A 25,177-nucleotide genomic window follows, 5' to 3' on the forward strand; every position below is an offset into this window, starting at 1 on the left:
GCAAATAGTATAACTTGCTGCTTTTCCAAGTGCCAATTAAGAATTAAATATTTGGATCTTAATGTCCTAAGGTTAGACAGTGTTGCAAATATTAACTTTCCATAGTGATGACACTTCAAAACACAGTGGGGGGGACCATGTAGCAATTCTTCTAATGATATAAAGTTGGGAAAGAAACTTAAGAACCGTTTTCAGAGTATGGAGAGAGGTCTTGTTATCATCTAATATTCAGACAGCTGGAAGAAAATGCAATTGTGACATAGGTACCTAATGTAATTTTACTTATTAACAAGATCTCCCATAAAAACTTCAAATACTTCCAGACTCAACAACTGAATTCTGAACAGCTGGCAACAGTAAGGGTGCTATCACCTTAATAAAATTTTACTAAGAAAAAAAAAAAGAAGGAAAAAACCTGAAGGCTAAACAAAAACCAGCTACTTACCAGTTGCTCAATAAAGTAGTTACCTGTTAAACCGAACATCAGCAATTTTTTATTCAACTTATTTATCTCAGTGTCTTTTAATATATTACCTGGATCAACCAAAGCTTTGTTAAAGATTTCCTTAAGTTTCCTACTCTTCACATTCCTTCCTTGAGCAAGATTTCTGTACATCTCATAGCCTATGATCATAACACCACCATCTTCTTGCCACCTCTGCAGCATGTAGCTTCTCTCCTGAGGACGTTTCACAGTTGCTAATTCAGAGACCTTTTGTGAGAAAATAAAGATTTTTAAAGGTAGCTATTAGGAATGTAGGAATACTACTTATTCCCATGTAAATATGCATCCTTAATAATTAAAAATCCTTTTCTTTTACTATATGAATTTCTTGCAGTTATTTTAATAAGAGAAAATATTTAAAATGTAATACCTCAAGCTTCTCATCATCTTTTAATCCTTCCTGCCACTTTTCAAATTCATTCATCCAATTCAAAGCGGTATTAAGAGGACAAACCACTAAAGCTGTGCTGAAATCCAATTTGTCACACAAAAGAACCGTATGAAGAAAACTTACCACCTACAAAAAACCAAATTAAGTTACCATCTTCAACTAAAATATCAGTAAAAAAGTTAAAATAAATGAAACAATCTTACGATTTAATAACTTGGTTTTCTTCTACCTTTAAACAATAAAGCAACCAATCAAAGCTCACAATGTCCAAACAAGGCAAAGTACATGGAAAGAGATATTATAATATATAAAAAGATGGAGTTTGACTACATAATATATAAGGTTCTTCTAACCTTAAAGCTTCATGATCCTATGATCAATAATAATAATAATAATATGAATATAAGAAGTAACCATACCAAAACTATGACGAAGTCGCTGGTCTCCACACAACGTCTATCCCCACAAATGTTCAGAAGCTACCATCACCCATTCAGAAGAGAATTCTGCTATGCAGTACTTTTAGTACTTTTCTATTTTCAAGTGTTCTAACTTGATACCTTGGGAAGATCGAAGCAGAGTACAAGGACCCTAAGCTTGCCTTATCCCACAAATACAATTAGATAACTATCAAATCATCATAAATACCCAAGAAACTGACCAAAAGCCTGGCAGGATAAATTCTACAACTAAAGGTAAAGAAGAGGCCACACCGAAGAAAGTAGGAAGTGTGGAGATGCGGTTTAGGGCAGAAAAGGGTCATGGTCGCTGTGGCAGGGAGGGAGCCATGGTTACGGAGAAGGGTAAGGGACAGAATATCACACAGTAAAGCAGACAGGGAAAATGAATCCCCACAGCAACTGGCTTAGAAAGGGAGGGGCTGAATTTCATGAGTTCTTGAAAAAAGCGGGGCTTAAGTTTTAAAGGTCAGCAGTCATCGCTAAAATGGAGCCCTGAAGACACTGTGCTGCTCTTGAAGAGAAGGCAAACAGCCCGTGGGCATACAACATGGAAAGAACGAATTGAAGAGCAACTGGAGCACACAGTGGGGAAGATATATGCTTATCTCAAACCACATCCCAGCACTCACCAAGAGACCCCTCCAGGAACAAAAAAACTGGCCAGCACCATTTCTCTGTCCTGACCCTGAGCATAAGCACTGGCACTCCCTACCTAACTTATTTACAGTAAGCCCCCAACAACAGCACTCCACTGGAAGCACCCCTCCAAGTCATCCCCAGACCAGCCCAAACCCCTGTTCACACCATGCCCCTGACCAAGGAATTTTCATGGTCTTGTTTTAGCAGCAGTTGCAACAGTTCTCATTCCACAAGCAGACCAGAGCACACCTAGTTAAAACTCACCATATTCAGACCATGGACCAAACACTGCTAAGATAAAGAGAGCCTCTGCAGACAACTGGCCTGAAGGATAAAGCAGCCAGGACAAAACAGCAAAGCACACGCAGCACCCATTGGAGTTAGTCCCAGAAGCAACAGACCTTGGGGAACATGGCACACTATATGGCACAGCACTACAGGACCTCTTCTTCATAAGGCCATTACCCTAAAGAACAGGAGATGTAGCTTACTTTTCTAACACAGTGAAACAGGCACAGAGACACAGACAAAATGAGAAGACAGAGAAATTTATCCCAGATGAAAGAACAAAAGAGGGCTAAGGCCAGAGATCTAAGTGAAACAGATATAAGTAATTAACCTAAGAGAGAATTTAAAGTAACGATAAAAGGATATTCACTGGACTTGTGAAAAGAGAGGAAGACATGAGTGAGACCCTTACCAGAGAGATAAAGAATAACACAGCAGAGATAAAACTCTCAATAAACAAAGTGAGAAATAGGCTCCCTGGAATGAAGAGCAGAATGGAAGAAGCACAGGAATGAATTAATGACCTAGAGGACAGAGTAATGGAAAGTAATCACGTTAAACAAAAGAGAGATAAAAGAATTATGCAAAATAAGAACAAAATTAGGGAAATCAGTGACTCCTTCAAACATTAATAACATTTGTATTTATATAACCCCCAAAAGAAGATGACAGAGAAAAGAGGGCAGAAAATTTATTTGTAAAAATAATAGCTGCAAGCTTCCCTAATTTGGGGAAGGAAGCAGATATTCCAGATCAAGGAAGCACAGAGAACTCCCAACAAAATGAACAAAAGCAGACCCACACCAAAACATATTCTAATTAAATTGGCAAAATATAGTGGAAAAAAAACAACTTTTCAAAGCAGCAAGACAAAAGACAACAGTGACATACAAAGGAAAACCCGTAAGGCTATTAACAGCCTTTTCAGAAGAAATGTTGCAGGCCAGAAGGGGCTGGCATGAAATTTTCAAGGTTCTGCATGGGAAAAATCTGTAGCCAAAAATGCTCTGTCCAGAAAGGCTATCATTCAGAATAGAAAGAGAAACAGAGTTTCCCAGACAAACAAAAACTGTAGGAGTTTAATGACCAACAAACCATCCCTATAAGAAAATTAAAGGGGACTCTTGAGTTGAAAGGAGAGAAAACGTGACAGTATAAAAGTAGGAAACACAAAAGCATTAAAAATGAACATCACTGTAAAACATCAGTAAACGAACAAATAAAAGGATATAAAATATGGCACCATATACAGAAAACATGTGGAAGAGAGCAGGAAACAATTGGTTTGAACTTAAATGACCATCAACTCAATATAGACTGTGATATGCGGAAGAGGCTATAACAAACCTAATGATAACCATGTATCAAAAACCACCAATAAACATGCAAAGAATACAGAGAAAGAAATCCAAATATATTAAAGAAAATCAGAAAACAAGAAAGAGACAAAAAACAAGAAATGATCAGAGAAAATCTTCAGAAACAATCACAAAACAAATAATAAGATGACAATAAATACATTATATATCAACAATTACTTTGGATGTAACTGGACAAAATGCTTCAACCAAAAGACACAAAAGGACAAAATGGATAAAAAAAAAATAGGACTGATCTATATGCTACCTACCAACAGCCACATGAGAATGTCTATTCTCACCACTTTTATTCAACATAAGACTGAAAGTGCTAGCCACAGCAATGAGACAACAAAAAGAAACAAAGGGCATCCAAATTGGCAAAGAAAAGGTAAAATGTTCACTATTTGCAGATGACATACTATAGAAAACCCAACAGATTCCACCAAAAAACTACTAGAACTGACAAATGAATTCACTGAAGTCACAGGATACAAAATCAACATACAAAAATCTGTTGCATTTCTATACACCAATAACAAAGCAGCAGAAACAGAAATAAAGAAAACAATCCCATTTACAATTGCACCAAAAACAGTAAGATAACTAGGAATGAACCTAATCAAAGAGGCAAAAGATCTATACTCTGAAAACTATAAACTGATGAATGAAGCTGAAGAGGACACAAAGAAATGGAAAGACATTCCATGTTCATGGATTGGAAACACAAATACTGTTAAAATGTCTATACTATGCAAAGCAATCTACACATTTAATGGAATCCCTATCAAAATGCCACCAGCATTTTTCAGAGAACTACAACAAATAATCCTAAAATTTGTATGGAACCACAAGGAACCCAAATAGCCAGACCAATCTTGAAAAAGAGAGGTAAAGCATTACAATTCCAGACATCAAGGCATATTACAAAGCTGTAGTAATGAAAACAGGATGCTACTGACACAAAAAAGAAATATAGATAAATGGAACAAAATAAAAAACCCAGAAATAAACCCCAAATTATATGGTCAATAAATCTTGAACAAAGCAGAAACAAATATCCAATGGGAAGAAGTCTCTTCAACAAATGGTATTGGGAAAACTGGACAGCGACATGCAAAAGAATAAACCTTGACCACTTTCTTACACAACACACAAAAATATTCAAAATGGATAGAAAACCTAAACGTGAGACCTAAATGCATAAAAATCTTAAAATAGAGCACAGGCAGTAAGGTCTCTGACACTGACTGTAGGAACATTTTTCAAGATATGACTCCTGAGGCAAGGGAAACAAAAGCAAAAAATAAACTGGGCTTCATCAAAATGCAAAACCGCACAGCAAAGGAAACTATCAATAAAACTAAAAGGCAACTTTTAGAATGGGAGAAGATATTTTCAAATGACATATTTGATAAAGGGTTAGTACCCAAAATATATAAAGAACTTACAAAGTTCAACACCCAAAAAACAAATAACCCAGTTAAAAAATATTCAGAAGATATGAACAGACATTTTCCAAAGAAGACATAGAGACAACCAATAGACACAAGAAAAGAAGGTCAACATCACTCATCATTAGGGAAATGCAAATCAAAACTACAGTGAGATATTATCTTTCCTCTGTCAGAATAGCTAAAATCAGGGGTGCCCGGGTGGCTCAGTTGGTTGAGCATCCAACTTCAGCTCAGGTCACGATCTCACAGTTTGTGGGCTCGAGCCCTGTGTTGGGCTCTGTGCTGACAGCTCGGAGCCTAAAGCCTGCTTCGGATGCTGTGTCTCCCTCTCTCTCAGCCACTCCCTGCTCGCTCACTCGCTCTCTCTCTCTCTCTCAAAAATAAACATTAAAAAAAAATTTATTTAAAATATTTATTTTAAATTTATTGTATTAAAATATTTTAATAGTTTTATTATTAAATATTTAAATACTTAAATATTAATATTAAATATCATTAGATATTAATATTAAATATTAATTTAAATATATTAAATATTAAAAATATTCAAAAATATTTAAATATAAATATATAATATTTAAATATTTAAATATATTTATATAAATATATTATTAAAATAATATTAGATATTGATTAACTGTTAATATTAATATTGAATATTTAAGTATTTAAATATTTAAAATATTATATTAAAAATATTTATTTAAATTTTTTTAATTAAAAAAAAAAGAATGGCTAAAATAAACAACACAAGAAAAACTAGTGTTGGTAAGGATGTGGAGACAAGAGTCCTGCTGCACTGTTGGTGGGAAAACAAACTGGTGCAGCCACAGTGGAAAACAGTATGGAAGTTCCTCAAAAAGTTAATAATACCAATTACACTACTAGGTATTTACCCAAAGAATAGAAAAACACTAATTCAAAGGCATACAGACATGTATCCATATGCTCACAGAATTATTTACAACAGCCAAATTATGGAAGCAGTCCAAGTGTCATTTGGTAGATGAATGGATAAGCAAGATGTGAGATCTCACACACACACACACACACACACACACACACACACACACACAGAGGAGTATTAGCCATAAAAAAAATGACATCTTCCCATTTACCACAACATGGATGGAGCTAGAGAGCATAATGCTAAGTGTAATAAGTCAGTTGGAGTGAGACAAATACCACAGGATTTCACTCACATGGAATTTAAGAAAGATATGAACAAAGGGAAAAACAGACAAATCAAGAAACAGACCCTTAATTACAGAGAGCAAACTGATGGTTACATTGGGGATGAAGGCGGAGGGGGATGGATTAAAAGATGATAGGGATTAAGGAGTGCACTTTTCATGATTAGCACTAGGTGACATATGGAGTTACTGAATCACTGTACTGTACACCTGAAACTAATATAACACTGTGTGTTAACTAACGGGAATTAAAATCTTAAAAAGCCAAAAAAATAGTTAAAATGGTAAAAAAATAAATAAATAAAAATAAAAAACAAAGTGTCCTGACTCATTGAGTCTGTAATAGTTATCTCATGGCTTAATATTACATCTATATTCACTAATGTTATCTGTATTACAACTCCTGCCAATCAGAAATGCAGTATTTTAACAGTGAAAAGTATTTTACATTCTCCTTACTACAGGATCACAGACTGTTAAAAAATTGTAAAGGAAATTCCTTACACTTCAAAATCTTTGCAGTTTTTTACTGGCTATGACTTGTAACTCTATTCCTTCACTTCATTAGGATTTCTGCTCTGCCTCACCTCCTAAAAGCTGCACTCCCTCTCTATTCTCTCTGAACTCTTCCTATCTGAAAATATGTATTTCTTATTTGATTAAAATCTCTCAACCACACCAGAATATAAGCTTCCTGAGGAGGGATCTTCTTATTCACCACTCTATCTCCAGCCACTACAACTCTGCCTGGGACACAGAATAGAATCCAATATATATTCTTGAAAACATGAAATGTACAAAAGCAGAATACCTTTCTGTTCTTACCTGTAAAGTCTTACCAAGGCCCATGCAGTGGGCTAGAATGCATCCTGAACCTGGAGATTTCTTTGTTTTTTTTACAGATTCACAGCAGCAGTCCCACATAAACTGAACACCTAAAAACAACAGCTTCATTAAGTTTAATTTAAAGATCCAAGTTAAAAATCTTCCTTCATAAACACATCAAAAACATAACCAAACTTCTAATAAATAGAATTTTAAAAAGAGATAATCTTCTAAGTATAAATGAGATGCTCCCAAACCCAATAAGGTTAATTAGAAAAAAGGACAGCAAACACAAGCATACAGCCACTTCCCTTCATTCACTAATCTATCACAGCAAATCTTCATTCCCTGGGACGATTCAAAGAAACATATGAATAATCTAAAATAGAAATGTTATGCAAAATTTTATCCAATTTACAGATTCCTATCAAATATTCTTTCATGCTTGTTGAGTTTATCAGGAAAACAACCCAGGAGATAATTTATCATCTCTCCCCTTATTCAATAGTAAAGACCAGACAAAAAGGGGGATTCACTATCCAAGAAGTAGGAACTATAGAACTTCCCTTATGAATTCATTCATGTACACACTGAAAACTGACTTACTGATTCCATTCTAACGAAGTGGAGAAAAGGGATAATTTGGTATCTTTAAAAATACCAATGTCAGAATATTATTAACAAATATACCTGAAAATGTTCAAATAGCATTTTCTGAAGAAAGCTTTTAGCTAATAGTGGTACCTCTCCCTACCCTGCAGCTGCCCTTAGCCAACCACTGGAGACTATATGAATCCATTTGCTATATATACCATTTGTAAGTGGCACTTATTTCCCCTTCTATAACACTCATTTTCTTTACAATCATCCAATTGTTTCTCCTCATATATTTATGAGCTCCACAGTGGGCAGGGTTCATGTTTGTTTTCCTCACCAATGTACTGCTAGTGCTTAGTAGAATGTAAGGCACACAGGAGACACCAAATATTGGTAAAACTTAATTAAAAATGCTTTAATTAGGGGCACCTGGGTAGCTCAGTTGGTTAGGCATCTGACTTCAGCTGAGGTCATGATCTCACGGCTCATGAGTTCCAGCCCTGCGTTGGACATGTGATGACAGCTCAAAGCCTGAGGCCTGCTTTGGATTCTGTGTCTCCCACTCTCTCTCTGCCCCTCCCTTCCTTGCTCTCTCTCTCTCTCTCTCTCTCTCTCTCTCTCTCTCTCAAAAATAAATATTCAAAAAATTTAAAAAAATAAAAAATAAAAAAATAAAAAATGCTTTAATCATATAACTGTTTCTTACCATCTACTTGATGGGGTTTCAATTTGATAACCATATTTCTATGAACCTGCACTAAAGGTTCTTTGGTTTCTTCATCTTCATCTAAAACCAACTTGGTTGTTATTGGACACTTGGTGGGTGAAGCATCTTCAATTTCTATCACCTACAAGAAAGGGAATTATAGTTAGCCAACTCAGAGAAATCTTTCAAGCAATACTAAGGAAGCTTTTCCAAAATATAGACACATCTACTTACACACCACATATCCAATACTTTGTTCAAAAAGATCAGGACATATCACAGGTTAATACAGGTTTTCCAAATCAAAAACCTGTACAAGACTGAGTCACTGTGGTAATATGGTTAATTTAAATCATCAGTTCACACCTAACATGTATCAACACACGTGATAGGTAAAGCTGTTGAGAAAAGTAGTATTCTAAAACACTCTATATATGGTACCACCCTAAAGATTTGAATAGACACATGGCTCGCAAACAAGCATGGTTCTATTTTCTAGAAAACATCTGAAAATGTGCAAGGGCACATAAGGTTGTCACAAGGACTGGTATGTAACATAGGCAGAGAGGAAGGTAAATACAGATGTTCCACAATGTAAAAGCCAGTCCCAAACAAAAACTGACCCACCCAAGATGCCAAACGACTTCCACTGAAAAACAGTGGAAGTATGCGTTGTGAAAGGAAAAAACTTTTAGAAATACTGGTTTAAGAACCACAGGCTCAAAAACATGACAACAACATATAATATCCTCTAACTGCAAAAGGAAAACAGTTATCTTAAATAAGTTTCTTATTCAAAAGAAAACTTGGATATAAATACACATGAATACATGTATGTGTATACATTTTTTGCTGTCTTATCCCAATATGTATCCATTACATACTACAACCAAGAACTGTATAATATATGTATAAATATTCCCATTTTACAAATTAAAAAAAAGTGAGAGACCCAGAAGTTAAATGACTTATACAAGGTCATACAATTATCAAATATCACAACACTAAGATTTACACCCAGAGGATCAGACACTAGAGTCCTTGCTCTTAACCACTACACAATACTATTTTAATAAAGGAAATGCTTCTATAAACAGTTTTGTTCCATGAAAACCAATAAAATTCATTATTTTGAAATTACACACATTATGGGGATCCTGGGTGGTTCAGTCAGTTAAGCATCCAACTCTTGACTTTGGTTTAGGTCATGATCTCACAATTCATGAGAATGAACCCCATGCTGGGCTCCATTCTGACAGTACAGAGCCTGCTTGGGATTCTCTCACTGCCCCTCCCCCATTTGTGCACATGTGTGCTCTGTCAAAATAAATAAATAAACTTTAAAAATAATTGCAGACATTATGATGTGTAAGGAATGTCATATAAGGAATAAAACTTAGCCAGTATTTTCTTTCTTATTTAAAACTGTAACTATGGATTACTTAATATTCACTATGGAAATTTTCAAAGGTAAACAAAAGTAGAAAGAATAGTATAATCAGCCCTGTTACCCATTATCCATCTTCAAAAATTAACAACTTCTGGTCAGTTTTTTTTACACTGGCAGCCTCCTCCTACCCATTCTCTAACTCCTCAGATCCCACAAATGATTTTGAAGCAAACCTGAGAAAGCATGGAATTTCATCTGTAAATGTTTTTAAATGTCTCTTTAGAAGGACACTCTTTTTAAACCATAACCTCAGTATCATTCTTGCATGAAAAAATAAAAAATAAGTCACAAAACTGTGATAAATTACCTGAATAGATACTGTACTTGTGTAAAACTGTAAATGATATACAAATCAGGATTAATACTATACTAGATAACATCCTAGTGGAGAATAAATACCACAGACCATTTAGATCCAAACTCCATTTTAACAAGTTACTTAAATCCTCTCAGCTTCAGTTTTTCCATCTGCAAAGTAGGAAAGATTATAAACAGCCTTCAGGAGTTGTTGTAGACATTAAATAAGACAATGTATGCAAAGTATCTGACATAGACTAAGAATTCACTAAATTTTTCACTGTGTCCTAGCTTGGATGTGTGCCAGCTTTGTATCACTGGGGCAAATCCATTAGTCAAAATGGAAAATTCCTGAATGTCTTGTCCTGTTTGCATGGTGTGGCAGGCAGCATCCTAAAATGGTCCCTAATATCCCCATCCTCTGGTGTAAACACCCTATATACTCCCATCCGTTTGAGTGTGGTTGACCATCTGTAAATATGAATGGGATATCATTACCATAATTGAGTTAATAATCAGCTGGGTTTGATTAAACCAAAAAGAGGATTCTCCTAGGTGGGCCAGACCCAATCAAGATGAGCCATTTAAAAGACAAGTGATAAGAAATAGTCTCTTACTGGTCTCAAAGCCATGCTGTGAAGAGAAGTGTCTAGGAGCTAAGGATCTCAATGCTACAAGCTACAAAAGACTTAATTCTGACAAAAAGTGACCTTAAAAATGACACACAGTCTTATATAAAAATCTCCATTCTGGCTAACACCTCAATTTTCACTTGGTGAGACACTGAGCAGGCAACCCAGTAGAGCCACACTCAGGCCACTATCAAGCTCCTAACTTACAGGACTGTAAGATAATAATTTTGTCTTATTTTAAGTTGCTAAGTTTGTAATAATATTTTAATATATCACTAGAAAACTCATGCACAAGGCTCTAATTAAGACTTTGGAACCATATGTTCATTAGTGGTTTGGATAATATTTTTATTATTAAGTGTTATCTTAGGGATTGGGGATTATTCAAACTTCATCTTGAATGTAGGAGGAGATAATTTTTTGTCTGTTTATTTTTTTCATTGTCTTTATAGTGTAATCTTTAATCCCTGTCCCAATAACCCCACCCATCTCCCCTCTGGTAACCATTAGTTTGTTCTCTATACTTAAGAGTCTGTTTCTAGGTTTGTCTCTCTCTCTTTTTTTCCTTTGCTTATTTGTTTTGTTCCTTAAGTTCTTCATATGAGTAAGATCATACAGAGTTTGTCTTTCTCTACCTGACTGATTTCGCTGAGCATTATATTCTCTAGCTCTAGCCATGTTGTTGCAGATGACAAGATTTCATTCTTTTTTATGGCTGAATAATATTCCACTGTGTGGAATATACACACCAGTTTTCTCTATCCATTCATCTATCGATGGACATGGGCTGCTTCCATAGTTTGGCTACTATAAATAGTGCTGCAATAAACAGAGGGGTGCATGTATCTCTCCATATTAGTGCTTTTGTATTTGGGGGGTAAATGCCCAGTAGTGTGATTCCTGTATCAAAGGGTAGTTCTATTTTCGATTTTTTGATGAACTTCCATGCTGTTTTCCCAAATAGCTATACTAATTTACATTCCCACCAATAGGGCAAGAGGGTTCATTTTTCTCCACATCCTTGCCAACATTTGTCGTTTCTTCTCTTCTTGATTCTGGCCATTCTTACATGGATAAGGTGACATCGTGGTTGTGATTTGCATTTCCCAGAGGATTAGTGATACTGAACATAGCATAACAAACTTGTTGAATCATTATATTGTACACCTGAAACTAATGTAAGACTGTGTCAACTATACTCAAATAAATACACATAAAAACATTTAAAAAATTAAAATAAATAAAATAGTACTCTCAGATGCAGGAAATAAAAAGCTTTTAAAACACGCAAAAGACAAACTTAGTCCAAATGACAATGGAGGAATTTTCTCTGAAAAAAAGGTGAAGAAGAAATCACAGCTAGAAACTTGCTCAAAACAGATACAAATAATATATGTGAATAAGAATTTAGACCAAAGTCATAAGACTAATAGCTGGGCTTGAATAAAGCATAGGAGATACCAGAGAAACCCTTGCTGCAGAGATCAAAGACCTAAAAATAGAATGAATTAAAATATGCTATAGTTGAGATGCAAACTAGACACAGTGACAGCGAGGACTGAAGAAGCAGAGGAGAGAACAGGTGAAATAGAAGACACAATTATGGAAAATAATAAAGATGAAAAAAAAGAGAAAGGAAATTACTAGATCACGAGGGGAGAATTAGAGAACTAAGTGATTCCATGAAATGAAACAATATCAATACCATATGAGTCCCAGAAGAAGAGAGAAAAGGGCAGAAGGTTTATTTGAATAAATTATAGCTGAGAACTTCCCTAATCTGGGGAAGGAAACAGGCATCCAAATCCAAAAGGTACAGAGAACTCCCTTGAAAATCAACAGAAATGGGTCAACACCACAACATATCATAGAGAAACTTGCAAAATATAAAGAAAAAGAAAATTCTGAAAGCAGTTATGGACATACAGGCCTTAACCTACAAGGGTAGACACATAAGGGTAGTAGCAGACCTGTCCACCGAAACTTGGCAGGCCAGAAGAGAGTGGCAGGAAACATTCAATGTGCTGAATATGAAAAATACACACCAAAGAATCCTTTATCTAGCAAGTCTGTCATTCAGAATAAAAAGAGAGATAAACATGCCCAAACAAAAGTTAAAGGAGTTCGTGACCACTAAACCAGCCCTGCAAGTAATTCTAAGGTAGAATCTCTGAGTACAAAGCAGCAAAGACTACAAAGGACCAAAGAACATCACAAGAAACATGAAATCTACCCATGACACAATGGCACTAAATACATATCTTTCAAAAATCACTCTGAATGTAAATGGGCTAAATGCCCAATCAAAAGACGTTAGGTATCAGAATGGTTAAAAGCCCAAGATCCATCTATATGCTGCAAGAGACTCTACAAGAGACTAATTTTAGACCTGAGGACACCTGCAGATTGAAAGTGAGGGGATAGAGAACCATCTATTATGCTAATGGAGGTGAAATGAAAGCCAGAGTATCCATACTTATATCAGACAAACTAGATTTTAAAAGAAAGACTGTAACCAGAGATGAAGAAGGGCATTATATAATAATTTAGGGATCTACTAATCAAGAAGATCTAACAATTATAAATATTTATGCCCTCAAGTTGGAAGCACTCAGATATATAAATCAATTAATCACAAACAAAGAAACTCATTGGTAATAATACCATTATTGTAGGAGACTTTAATACCTCACCTTACAGCAATGGACAGATCATATGGTCAGAAAATCAACAAGGAACAACGGCTCTGAAGGACCAGATGGACTTAACAGATATTAAAAAGCAGAATACACAGTCTTCGTGAGTACACATGGAACATTCTCCAAAAGAGATCACATACTGGATCACAAATCAGCCTTCAACAGATACAAAAAGATCAAAATCATATGCTGTCTATTTTCAGACCACAAAGCCATGAAACTGTAAATCAACCACAAGAAAATATGTGGAAAGCCCTCATATACATGGAGGTTAAAGAACATTCTACTAAAGAATAAATGGAAATTAAAGGAGAAATTAAAAAATACAGAGAAGCAAATGAAAATGAAAACACAACAGTCCAAACCTTTTGGCATGTGGCAAAGGCAATCCTAAGAGGAAAGTACATTGTAATTCATGCCTATCTCAAGTAGCAATAAAGGTCTCAAACACACAACCTAAACTTATACCTAAAGGAGCAAGAAAAGGAGCAGCAAATAAAGCCCAAAGCCAACAAAAAGGAAATAATAAAGAACAGAGCAAAAATAAACTAAATAGAATTAAAAAAAAAAAACAGTAGGAAACAACAATAAAACTAAGAGCTGGGGAAAAAAACCAACTAAGAGCTGGTTATTTGAAGGAATAAACAAAACTGATAAACCCCTAGCCAGATTTCTCAAAAAGAAAGGAGAGAGGACCATAGATAAAATCATGAATGAAAGAAGGGAGATCACAACCAACACAACAGATAGATATGCAAGCAATTATTAGAGAATACTATGAAAAATTATATGCCAACAAACAGGACAATCTGGAAATGAACAAATTCCTAGAAACTCACACACTACAAAAACTCAAAGAGGAAGAAATAGAAATTTTGAACAGGCTCATAACCAGCAATGAAATTGAATTAGTAATAAGAAACCTCCAAATAAATAAGTCTTGGGCCAGATGGCCTCCCAAGGGAATTCCACAGACATTTAAAGATGAGTTAATAATTATTCTCCTCAAACTGTTCCAAAAAATAGAAATGGAAGGGAAGTTTCCAAACTCATTCTATGAAGCCAGCATTACCTTGATTCCAAAACCAGACAAAGACCCCAGTAAAATGGAGAATTACAAGACAATTAATGAACCTGGATGCAAAAATTCTCAATAAGATACTACCAAATCAAATTCAACAACACGTCAAAAGAATTACTTGCCATGATCAAGAGGGATTTATTCTTGGGCTGTATGGGTGGCACAATATCTGCAAATCAATCAATGTGATATATCACATTAATGAAAGAAGGAATAAGAACCACGTGATCATCTCAATAGATGCAGAAAAAGCATTTGACAAAATACAGCATCGTTTCTTGATAAAAACCCTCAAGAAAGTAGAGATCTAAGGAATATACCTCAAGTACATAAAAGCCATATATATTAAAGGCCCACAGCTAATATCATCCTCAGTGGGGAAAAAGGGAGAGCTTTTCCCCTTAGATCAACAACACGACAGGGATGTCCACTCTTCCCACTATTATTCAACATAGTACTAAAAGCCCTAGCCTCAGCAATCAGACAACAAAAAGAAATAAAAGGCATCCAAATTGGCAAGGAAGAAGTTAAACTTTCACTTTTCAAGATGACATGATATCCTACATGGAAAGCCAGAAAGACTCCACCAAAAAACTGCCAGAATGGATACATGAATTCAGCAAAGTCATGGGATATAAAAATCAATGTACAGAAATCAGTTGCAGGGCCTGAGTGGCTCAGTCGGTTAAGCTTCCGGTTCCTGATTTCAGCTGAGGTCATAATCTCGCAGTTCATGAGATCAAGTCACACGTCCAGCTCTGTGCTGACAGCATGGAGCCTGCTTGGGATTCTCTCTCTCCGCCCCCCTCTCTCTCACACACAAAATAAATAAATACTAAAAAAAAGAAATCAGCTGCATTTCTATACACCAATAATGAAGCAGCAGAAAGAGATCTCAAGGAATCAATCCCATTTACAACTGCACCAAAAACCATAAAATACCTAGGAATAAACCTAACACAGAGGTATGCTGAAAATTATACAAAGCTGGGGCGCCTGGGTGGCGCAGTCGGTTAAGCGTCCGACTTCAGCCAGGTCACGATCTCGCGGTCCGTGAGTTCGAGCCCCGCGTCAGGCTCTGGGCTGATGGTTCGGAGCCTGGAGCCTGTTTCCGATTCTGTGTCTCCCTCTCTCTCTGCCCTTCCCCCGTTCATGCTCTGTCTCTCTCTGTCCCAAAAATAAATAAACGTTGAAAAAAAAGTTTAAAAAAAAAAAAATTATACAAAGCTTATGAAGGAAACTGAAGAAGACACAAAGAAATGGAAAAACATACCATACTCATAAATTGGTAGAATATTGTTAAAATGTTGATACTACCCAAAGCAATTTACACATTCAAAATAACACCAGCATTTTTCACAGAGCTAGAACAAACAATCCTAAAATTTGTATGGAACCAGAAAAGATCCCAAACAGCAAAATATTCTTTAAAAGGAAAACCAAAGCTAGAGGCATTACAATTCCGAAGTTCAAGGGGCATTACAAAGCTGTAATCATCAAGCAGTATGCACTGGCATAAAACATACAGATCAATGGAACAGAATAGAGAACCCAGAAACAGACCCACAAATATATGGACAACTAATCTTTGACAAAGCAAGTGGTACTGGGACAACTGGACAGCGATATGAAGAATGACACGGGACCACTTTCTTAAACCATACACAAAAAGAAGTTCAAAATGGGTGAATTACCTAAATGTGAGACAAGAAAGCATCAAAATCCTACAGAAGAAAACAGGCAACAACCTCTTTGAACTAGGCCACAGCAATTTCTTACTTAACATGTCTCCAGAGGCAAGGGAATTAAAAGCAAAAATGAACTACTGGGACCTCATCAAGATATAAAAAAAAAAAAAAAAAAAAAAAAAAAAAAAAAAAAACCCTTCAGAATGGCTAAACCTTCTGACAGCTCAGAGCCCGAAGTCTGCTTTGGATTCTGTCTCCCTCTTTCTCCGACCCTTGCCCCACTTGCACTCTGTCTCTCTCTCCTTCAAAAAGAAACAAATATTTTTTTTTAAAGTTTAAGGAAAAAGGCCGAAACTTAAGTACCTATAGAGAAAAAAACCAACAAGAATCACATATTTCATATTATTCCTCAGAAGTACAAGACAAGGAGGTATCAGTTAAACACAATAGTTTGAAAGAGGTGTGGAGTGAAAGGAAAATTGGTTGAAACTCTAAACAAGTAACGGTCAGGGCACCTGGTGGCCCAGCTGGCTAAGCCTCTGACTGTGGCTCGGGTCATGATCTCATGGTTTGTGGGTTTGAGCCCTGCATCCAGCTCTGTGCTGACAGCTCAGAGCCTGGAGCCTGCTTCAGACTCCGTGCCCCCCTCTCTACCTGCCCCTCCCCCACTCGAGAGGGCTTCCGCTCAATCAATCTCTCTCTCTCTCTCTCTCTCTCTCTCTCTCTCTCAAGAATAAACATTTAAAAAAATACAGGTAAGGTGGCTCCTGGGTGAGTCCATTGGCTAAGCATTCGACTTCAGCTCAGGTCATGATCTCGCAGTTCGTGGATTTGAGCCCTGCGTCTGGCTCTGAGCTCACAGCTCAGAGCCTGGAGCCTGCTTTGGATTCTGTGTCTCCCTCTCTGTGTCCCTCTCCCACTTGTGCTCTGTCTCTCTCTGTCTCTCAAAAATAAACATTAAAAATAAAAGAGGGACATGTATCTATCCCCCCTTAAAAAAAATACAGGTAAATAAGAACAAACCTACCAGATTACCAAATTAGTCCATTATTAAAGTAAGGTATCTACCCACTTCAAAAATTCTGGGAAGCAAGGTGCATGGGAAAATAAGTATCTAGGAAACAAGAGATCTAAAACAAGCGATAGGTGTGGGAATTCCCAGAACAGTGAAAATAGATGAAACAGACAAGATTAGAATGAGAAAACAAGGCTCCAGCAGTATCATTTCAAAGAAAAAAGAAATAAACTGATCAATCACCTGATGTGTTTTAAAATTATTGAGGGATTTTAGGGTTTTACTAAAAACATAGGAAATGAATTAGTCATATGTATGCAGAAAATAAGAAAAAATAATCTAAAACATTATTAACTATAGAAAATGCTATGGGCATCCAGCATTAACTCTACAAAATTAACTCCAGAAAATGCTGGGTGGCCCTGTTGGTTAAGCGTCTGACTTTGGCTCAGGTCATGATCTGGTGGTGCATGAATTAGAGCCCCTTGTGAGGCTCTGTGCTGACAGCTCAAAGCCTGAATTCTGCTTCAGATTCTTTGTCTCCCTCTCTTTCTGCCCCTCCCCCCACTCATTCTCTCTCTCTCTCTCTCTCTCTCTCTGTGTCTCTCTCTCAAAAATGAATAAACAATAAAAAAAAATTAGAGGGGTTCCTGGGTGGCTCGGTTGGTTAAGCATCTGACTTTTGCTCAGGTCATGATCTCATGGTCTGTGAGTTAGAGCCCCACGTCAGGCTCCGTGCTGACAGCTCAGACCCTGGCGCCTGCTTCAGATTCTGTGTCTCCCTCTCTCTCTCTGCCCCTCCCCCTCTCATGCTCGCTCACGCGTATGCATGCTCTCTAAAAAATAATCATTAAAAAAATTTTTTGAATGGGGCGCCTGGGTGTCTCAGTCCGTTCAGCATGGACTCTTGATTTCAGCTCAGGTCATGATCTCACAGTGTGTAGGTTCAAGCCCTGCGTCTGGCTCTGTATGGACAGCACAGAGACTGCTTGGGATTCTCTCTCTCCCTCTCTCTCTGACCCTCCCTGACTCATGCTCTGTCTCTCAAAATAAATAAACATTTTTTAAAAAATTTTTAAAGAAATTTAGAAAATGTAAAAAGGAATGTAATCATTATACACAATATGTATATACACATGTATATGTGTGTGTATGAGATATACATGCAATAAACACTACGTAGCCCTGCTGTGAATATTTACCATTATAGTCATGCAAACACTGACTAACGATTTCATCAGAACTGTGGCATAACCATACTGAGGGAATGGGAGGAGGGAATTCTGTGTTTGGCAGGCAGTATATGAAAACTAAATCTGCAGTTATCATATAATAATGGTAATGTCTAAAACTGAGAAATAAAGAAAACAGCATTATAAGCATATTAAACAGAATCATATAGGTAAGAGCAAAGAACGTCTAGAAGAACTGAGTCATTACCTTTGAGTAGAGTCTGAGTAGAACAGAAGACTTTTTTTTTCAATGTAGCCTTATGATAATATTTGATTTTTAAAAAGCACATTTATTGAATTTAATAAAACGTTAATTAGAAAAGAAACATTACAAACCAATTAAAAGTACATGGAACATGTTTATATACATTTAAATTATATGAAATAAACAGGAGAGGAAAATACAGCATATACCGCATATAGTGACTGCAGTTATGTGAAACACCTGTATATATACTGATAGGGATCAGAAGAAAATAATAATATAGAATATTAATGTCCATTTACCTAATGATTATTGTTTAAATTTTTAAAATACAATTTAAGTAACATCACAAAAAGAGATAACACTTAGAAGTACCGAAAAGTGAGATGCAAGAAGAGGTGTATATTACCATCCATGAGTATTTTTGCCAAAAAAATAACTGAATCTAAAACTGATCAGACCTCTACATCCAACAGTTTATAGAGCATACGGGAGCCAGTGAAAATACACCACAGAAATGCAACAAGAAAAGCTCAGAATATAGGAAATTCTACATGAATAATCTAGCTTTTTCAACAAATGTACTCCAAGAAAGAAAAAAAAATGGAAAGAGAAAAAGGAAAATTTTCAGATTTAAAATAGACTTACAAGGTATAACATTTAAATGCAACATAACATGTAGTAAGGCATTCTTAAGATCCTGATACATAGCAACAATTTTTAAAAAACACTAATATGTTTGTGAGGGAAATGAAGAAATGTGGAATGTTAACTAGGTATTTGATGATACTATGGAAAGTCAAATTTTAAGCACAAAAAGGGTACCATAATAATGTCTAAACAGTACTTATCTTTTGACAATATACTCTGATATATATATATAGACAGAATGATATGATTTCTGAGACGTCTCCAAAATAATATGAAGATAAGAGAATAGATGAAACAAGACTGGCCATGTGTTGTAACTGCTGAAGTTGGTAACTGTTGTTGGTACATGAAGATTTATAATACTATTCCCTTTGCCTGTATATCTGCTTGAAAACTTATAATCAAAAAAAGTTTATTTAAAAATTTAAAATACTTTATGAATTTGAGCAATAATCTTTAAACATTTTTCGACTTCATATAAAACACAATCACTTTGGTGATCATTCAAGAATTTCAAATCTTTCCATGTACCTAATTATATTAATATGGCCTAATGAGGATCTTAATTTGCATAAAATACTAATAGGGAAAAGCAACCATAACTAAAAATCTGTAGTGATTACAACATTATGTTCTTAAAATACAGAGATATATATGTATATATATATATACATGAAAAAATACTGAGATATATATGTATATATATACATACATGAGTCATATTTTTTGAAATCATAAATAAAAACTGGCTTACCTCTCTCAATTTTTCTCGTTCACGTTCCCTCTCAGCAATACGTTTTCGCCTCTCTTCCTCTTCCTTAAGAGCATTTTGTGTTTCAGTTCTTAGCTTATCATCTTTAAGAATCTTTCGAATTTTCTTTCTGCCTTTTCCAGGAGACTTGGAATCATCATTTTCATCTTCTTCTTCTTCCTCTTCCTCTTCCTCTTCATCTTTATCTTCTTCAGAATTACTCTATGGAATTTAAACGATGAGAGATAAATACCACAAAATTGTCTAATTTATCCATTTCACATTCCAATAATTAATTTAACAAGAAAAAGTAAAACAAAACATACTGAAGAGCTTTAAAATTATACTTTGCAAAAAGGAAGAGCATTAATTGAAAACAACCCAGAAAAGGAGGTAAAGGACTGGAACAGATATTTCTCCAAAGATACAGAAATATCCAATAATCCTGTGAAAAGATGTTCAATATTACTTATAATTAGGGAAACTTAAATCAAAACCACAGGGGTGTCTGGATGGCTCAGTTTGTTAAGCATTAGACTTCATCTCAGGTCTGGATCTCACAGCTTGTGAGTTTGAGCCCTGTGTTGGGCTCTGTGCTGACATGACAGCTCAGGGCCTGGAGTCTGCTTCAGATTCTGTCTCCGTCTCTCTATGCCCCTCCCCTGCTCGCTCTCTCTCTTTCCCTCTCAAAAGAAACATTAAAACATTTTTTAATAAATAAATCAATCAAAACCACAAATAAGATACTATCTTGCACCCATCAGGATGACTATTTTTAAAATAAAAAATAAGAAGTGTTGGTGAAGATGTAGAAAAATTGGAAGCCTAGTACACTGGGTAAACAGTGTGATGGTGCCTCAAAAAGTTAAATATAGAATTACCACATGACCCAGCAATTCCATACCTCAGATTATAACCAAAATTAAAAGCAGGTACTCAAATATTTCTATGCCCACATTTATGACATTACTCAAAATACCCAAAGATGGAAACAACCCAAATGTTCATCAACAAATGAATGGATAAACAAAACGTGATATATACATATAGAGAATATTATTTAGCCTTAAAAAGAAAGGAAATTCTGATACATGCTACAACACGGACGTACCTTGAAAACATTGTCAGTGAAATAAGCCAGACACAAAAAGACAAATATTGTATGATTTCACTTATATGAAGTATATAAAATGGACAAATTCACAAACACAGAAACTAGAAGAAGTTACCAGAGGCTAATTACAGAGTTATCAGTTGTGAATGTAATTAAGACCACTGAAATGTACACTTAGAAATGGTTAAAAGTTTCATTTAAAAAGAAATGAGGGGCGCCTGGGGGGCGCAGTCGGTTAAGCGTCCGACTTCAGCCAGGTCACGATCTCGCGGTCCGTGAGTTCGCCCTGCGTCAGGCTCGAGGCTGATGGCTCAGAGCCTGGAGCCTGTTTCCGATTCTGTGTCTCCCTCTCTCTCTGCCCCTCCCCCGTTCATGCTCTGTCTCTCTCTGTCCCAAAAATAAATAAAAACGTTGAAAAAAATAAAAAAAAAACAAAATAAAGTAAAATAAAATAAAATAAAATGAACCCGCCCCCATCTGGGAGCCTAGTGTTGACAGAATGAAACATATTACAGAGAACTTGTACTTACATAATCCTGATTACATGTAAGAAATTTCAATTGGCTAACATCATTGCTAGAAGAAGTTTACTCACACATGAGTCATTATTCAGGATAAAATGTTTTATGTCTTCAGAAAACAGAACACTTCTCATCAACTCTATAGCTCCAAGAATGTAAAATAACTAAGAACAACTTAAAATTTCCATCAAATTTAGTTAAGGAACAAAAAAAATTGATAATATATCAACATTACTGCTATTTATGTATTATTATATTACTGCAAATATTATTAATATTACTGCATATTTATATCAATAAGTCAATCTTTCCACAAAAGTATTAAAATATAAATAAACCATAAAAATTAAATTAATGAATGGAATGCAAAGAGGTAGTAACATATTTACTATAGTCTATGGTGCCAGTTATGATTCAAGCACAGAATAAATGTCATTACCTTGTTTTCACTGGATGAGTCTTCTTGAACCTTAATGCGTCGCCTTTTCTTTTTCTGTTTATAACTCCGCTGATTTTCTTCCAACTCTGCTTTCTTTGCAGACCTAAAGAACATTTAAAATGAAAAATAAAATATTTCAGGAATTTCCTTAAATTAATTATATACTATTTTACTTTTTAATTTTTTTGAGAGAGAGTGTGTGCTTGAGTTGGAAAGGAGCAGAGGGAAAGGCAGATCATCTTAAGCAGACTACGTGCCCAGTGCAGACCCCAACCCAGGGCTCAATCTCACAACCACGAGATCATGACCTGAGCCAAAATCAAGAGTCGGACATTTAACTGATTGAGCCACCCAGGTACCCCTAATTAGATACTATTTTAAAACTGATTTTCCTTTGTGTACATTCCTAAAAAAGACAACAAAAACAAAAAGCAAAAACTCTTCACTAGGTTCAAAAAGGATAACCCTTATTTCAAATCCAATAATTAACATTTTAAGTTATTCAGAGGAGAGGTTTGGCATGAGTCATAAGATGGATGATGCCTTTAGAAATATAAATAGCCAACATACAAACAAAAAATATTCATCATCTCTTAGAAAAAAAGGCACATTATAAAAGCTAGATGCTGGTTTCTTAAAATGAGCTTACAAACAAAAAAAGAAAATAGTAACAACTTTTGGCAAAAAAAGTACTTTGGGCTTAGAAATTGGTGTATAAAGTTACATATTTTAAGACAGTACATTCCTGGCATAAATAACAGAAACACATATCAATGAGAGAAAAATGTGACTCCAGATAAAACATCACATTTGTGATGAACTGATTTTCCACAAGGTGTCAAGACAATGCAACAGGTAAAACAACATATTTTAGATAAATGGTACTAAGACTAGTAGTTATCTACATGCAAAGGAATAAAGTTGGACCTCTATCTTACATCATATATAAAAATTAACTCAAAATGGATCAAAATCCCCTTAAAACAGACAGACATATAGATAGATAATGTTCTAGCTAACAGACTGCTCACTAATTTATTGTTGAAAAAGTAAGAAAATGGCTATAGACATATTCTGCTGGGGGGGGGTCATAGGGAGAAAAAAACTGACCTGTATAAGACACTTTGAAAATATGTATGACAGGAGAGAGCTAAGATGGCAGCATAGTACAGGGACCCTAGGCTTACTCTGTCCCTCAAAGACAGGTAAATAACTATCAAATCATTCTGAATACCTAAGAAATTGACCTGAGAACTGATAAAACAAATGCCACAACTAGAAAGAGAGAAGAAGCCACACTGAAGAAAGTAGGCAGTTCTGAGGTGTGGTTTGGGGGAGAGACCGACCGTGTGTGCTGCAGAAACACTGGATTGCACAGAGATACACACAAGAACAACACATCCCCCAAAGCCACTGGTGGAAAATGAGAGGAGCTGATTTTCATGAGTTTTTGCAACCAGTGGAATCAAAGACTGGAGTATTAGAGGTTGGTGGGCTTGGCTAGAATAGAGACTGGAGTGCACTGTCCTACTACTGGACAGAAGGCAGGCAAGCAACCCTGTTGCTGTTTGTTCCACAAACAGTGCTATCTGTGCATGGGAAGACACTGTTCCCTCTTCTTAGAATGCATTTGTGAGAGGTGGCATTGCTTTATAAGGCAAAAAGACCAAGTGGGCACCATTCCCTCAAGAAAGTTTTGAGTTTAAAGTAGCAGGACTGGCTGTGATAGAGGTGAAAGGGCACTGCACTGCTCCAGGCAGGCAAGCAACCAGGGGAAAGACAGTGTGAAAACAGAGATCTGAAAAACACCTACTATGCACGAGTGGAAATTATTTGCTCTTCTAGAAGGGGTTCCCTCAGACAAGCCAGCATGGACTCCAACTGGCGGGTGCCATTTCCCTCCCCACCCTCAGTATAAACCAACTTCAGGAAACAACATGGCGCCAACATTGGCTGCTTAACCTGCTTACACCAAGTCCTATCCCCTTGCGCTCTGCTGGTACTGCTTTTCTCAGACAAGTGTCTGAGACCAAAAGACCAGTAAACACCCATTCATGCACCACATCTACTGACCACAGAGCTCTGCAAAGCTTTAGTTCTAAAGGGGCACCTGGGTGGCGCAGTCGGTTAAGCGTCCGACTTCAGCCAGGTCACGATCTCGCGGTCCGTGAGTTCGAGCCCCGCGTCAGGCTCTGGGCTGATGGCTCAGAGCCTGGAGCCTGTTTCCGATTCTGTGTCTCCCTCTCTCTCTGACCCTCCCCCGTTCATGCTCTGTCTCTCTCTATCCCAAAAATAAATAAACGCTGAAAAAAAAATTTAAATAAATAAATAAATAAATAAATAAAAGCTTTAGTTCTAGTGGAAATACTATCAGGTCTCTCTTAGATAGCAGACAACAGCACACCTACTTAAAACGCACCACATTCTGGCCAAGGTCCCAACACTACCCACTGCAGGGAAGGAGAACCTGTGCAGATGACTAAACTGAGGAATAAAGCAGAGACACTTCCTGAAGTTCCGAGTCCTAAACATTATATGACCTCTTTTTCATGAAGCCATTACTCAGGAACAGGAAACCTAACAGGCTTTTCCAACACACAGAAAAAGATAAAGACATAAAGAAAATGTCTACATAGAGTAATTTATCCCAAAAGGAAGAACAAGAAAAGATCAAAGCCAGAGATCTAATCAAAACAGATATAATATGCCTAATGCAGAATTTAAAGCAACAATCATAGGTTACTGCCTAGACTTCAGAAAAACATGGAAGACATCACAAACACATTTACCATAGAAATAAAAGAGCTAAAAACAATCATTCAAAAATTAAAACAGAAATAACTGAGATTTGAAACAGACTGGATGTAATGACCACAAGCATGGAAGAAGTAGACAAATGAACAAATGATACAGAAGATAGAATTATGGGGGTCGCCTGGGTGACTCAGTTGGTTGAGTGTCTGACTCTTAATTTCAGCTCAG

At 36.1% G+C, this 25,177-nt stretch overlaps 1 protein-coding gene across 11 annotated transcripts in view; it reads right to left on the minus strand.

Annotated features, from left to right (window-relative positions):
- The window catches only part of ATRX (ATRX chromatin remodeler), a 313,439-nt gene that overhangs the window by 115,980 nt on the left and 172,282 nt on the right, over positions 1-25,177 (minus strand). For all 11 annotated transcript variants that reach the window (XM_043570144.1, XM_043570145.1, XM_043570140.1 and 8 more), the window contains 6 exons: positions 22,196-22,298; positions 20,125-20,343; positions 8,421-8,562; positions 7,118-7,227; positions 876-1,022; positions 535-712 (listed from right to left, as the gene is read on the minus strand). In XM_043570144.1, the coding sequence (XP_043426079.1) occupies positions 535-712; positions 876-1,022; positions 7,118-7,227; positions 8,421-8,562; positions 20,125-20,343; positions 22,196-22,298 (899 nt within the window). The remainder of the gene's footprint in view (positions 1-534; positions 713-875; positions 1,023-7,117; positions 7,228-8,420; positions 8,563-20,124; positions 20,344-22,195; positions 22,299-25,177) is intronic.

Source organism: Prionailurus bengalensis, chromosome X, assembly GCF_016509475.1.
Source record: "Prionailurus bengalensis isolate Pbe53 chromosome X, Fcat_Pben_1.1_paternal_pri, whole genome shotgun sequence".
In the NCBI taxonomy this organism is placed as follows: Eukaryota; Metazoa; Chordata; class Mammalia; order Carnivora; family Felidae; genus Prionailurus; species Prionailurus bengalensis.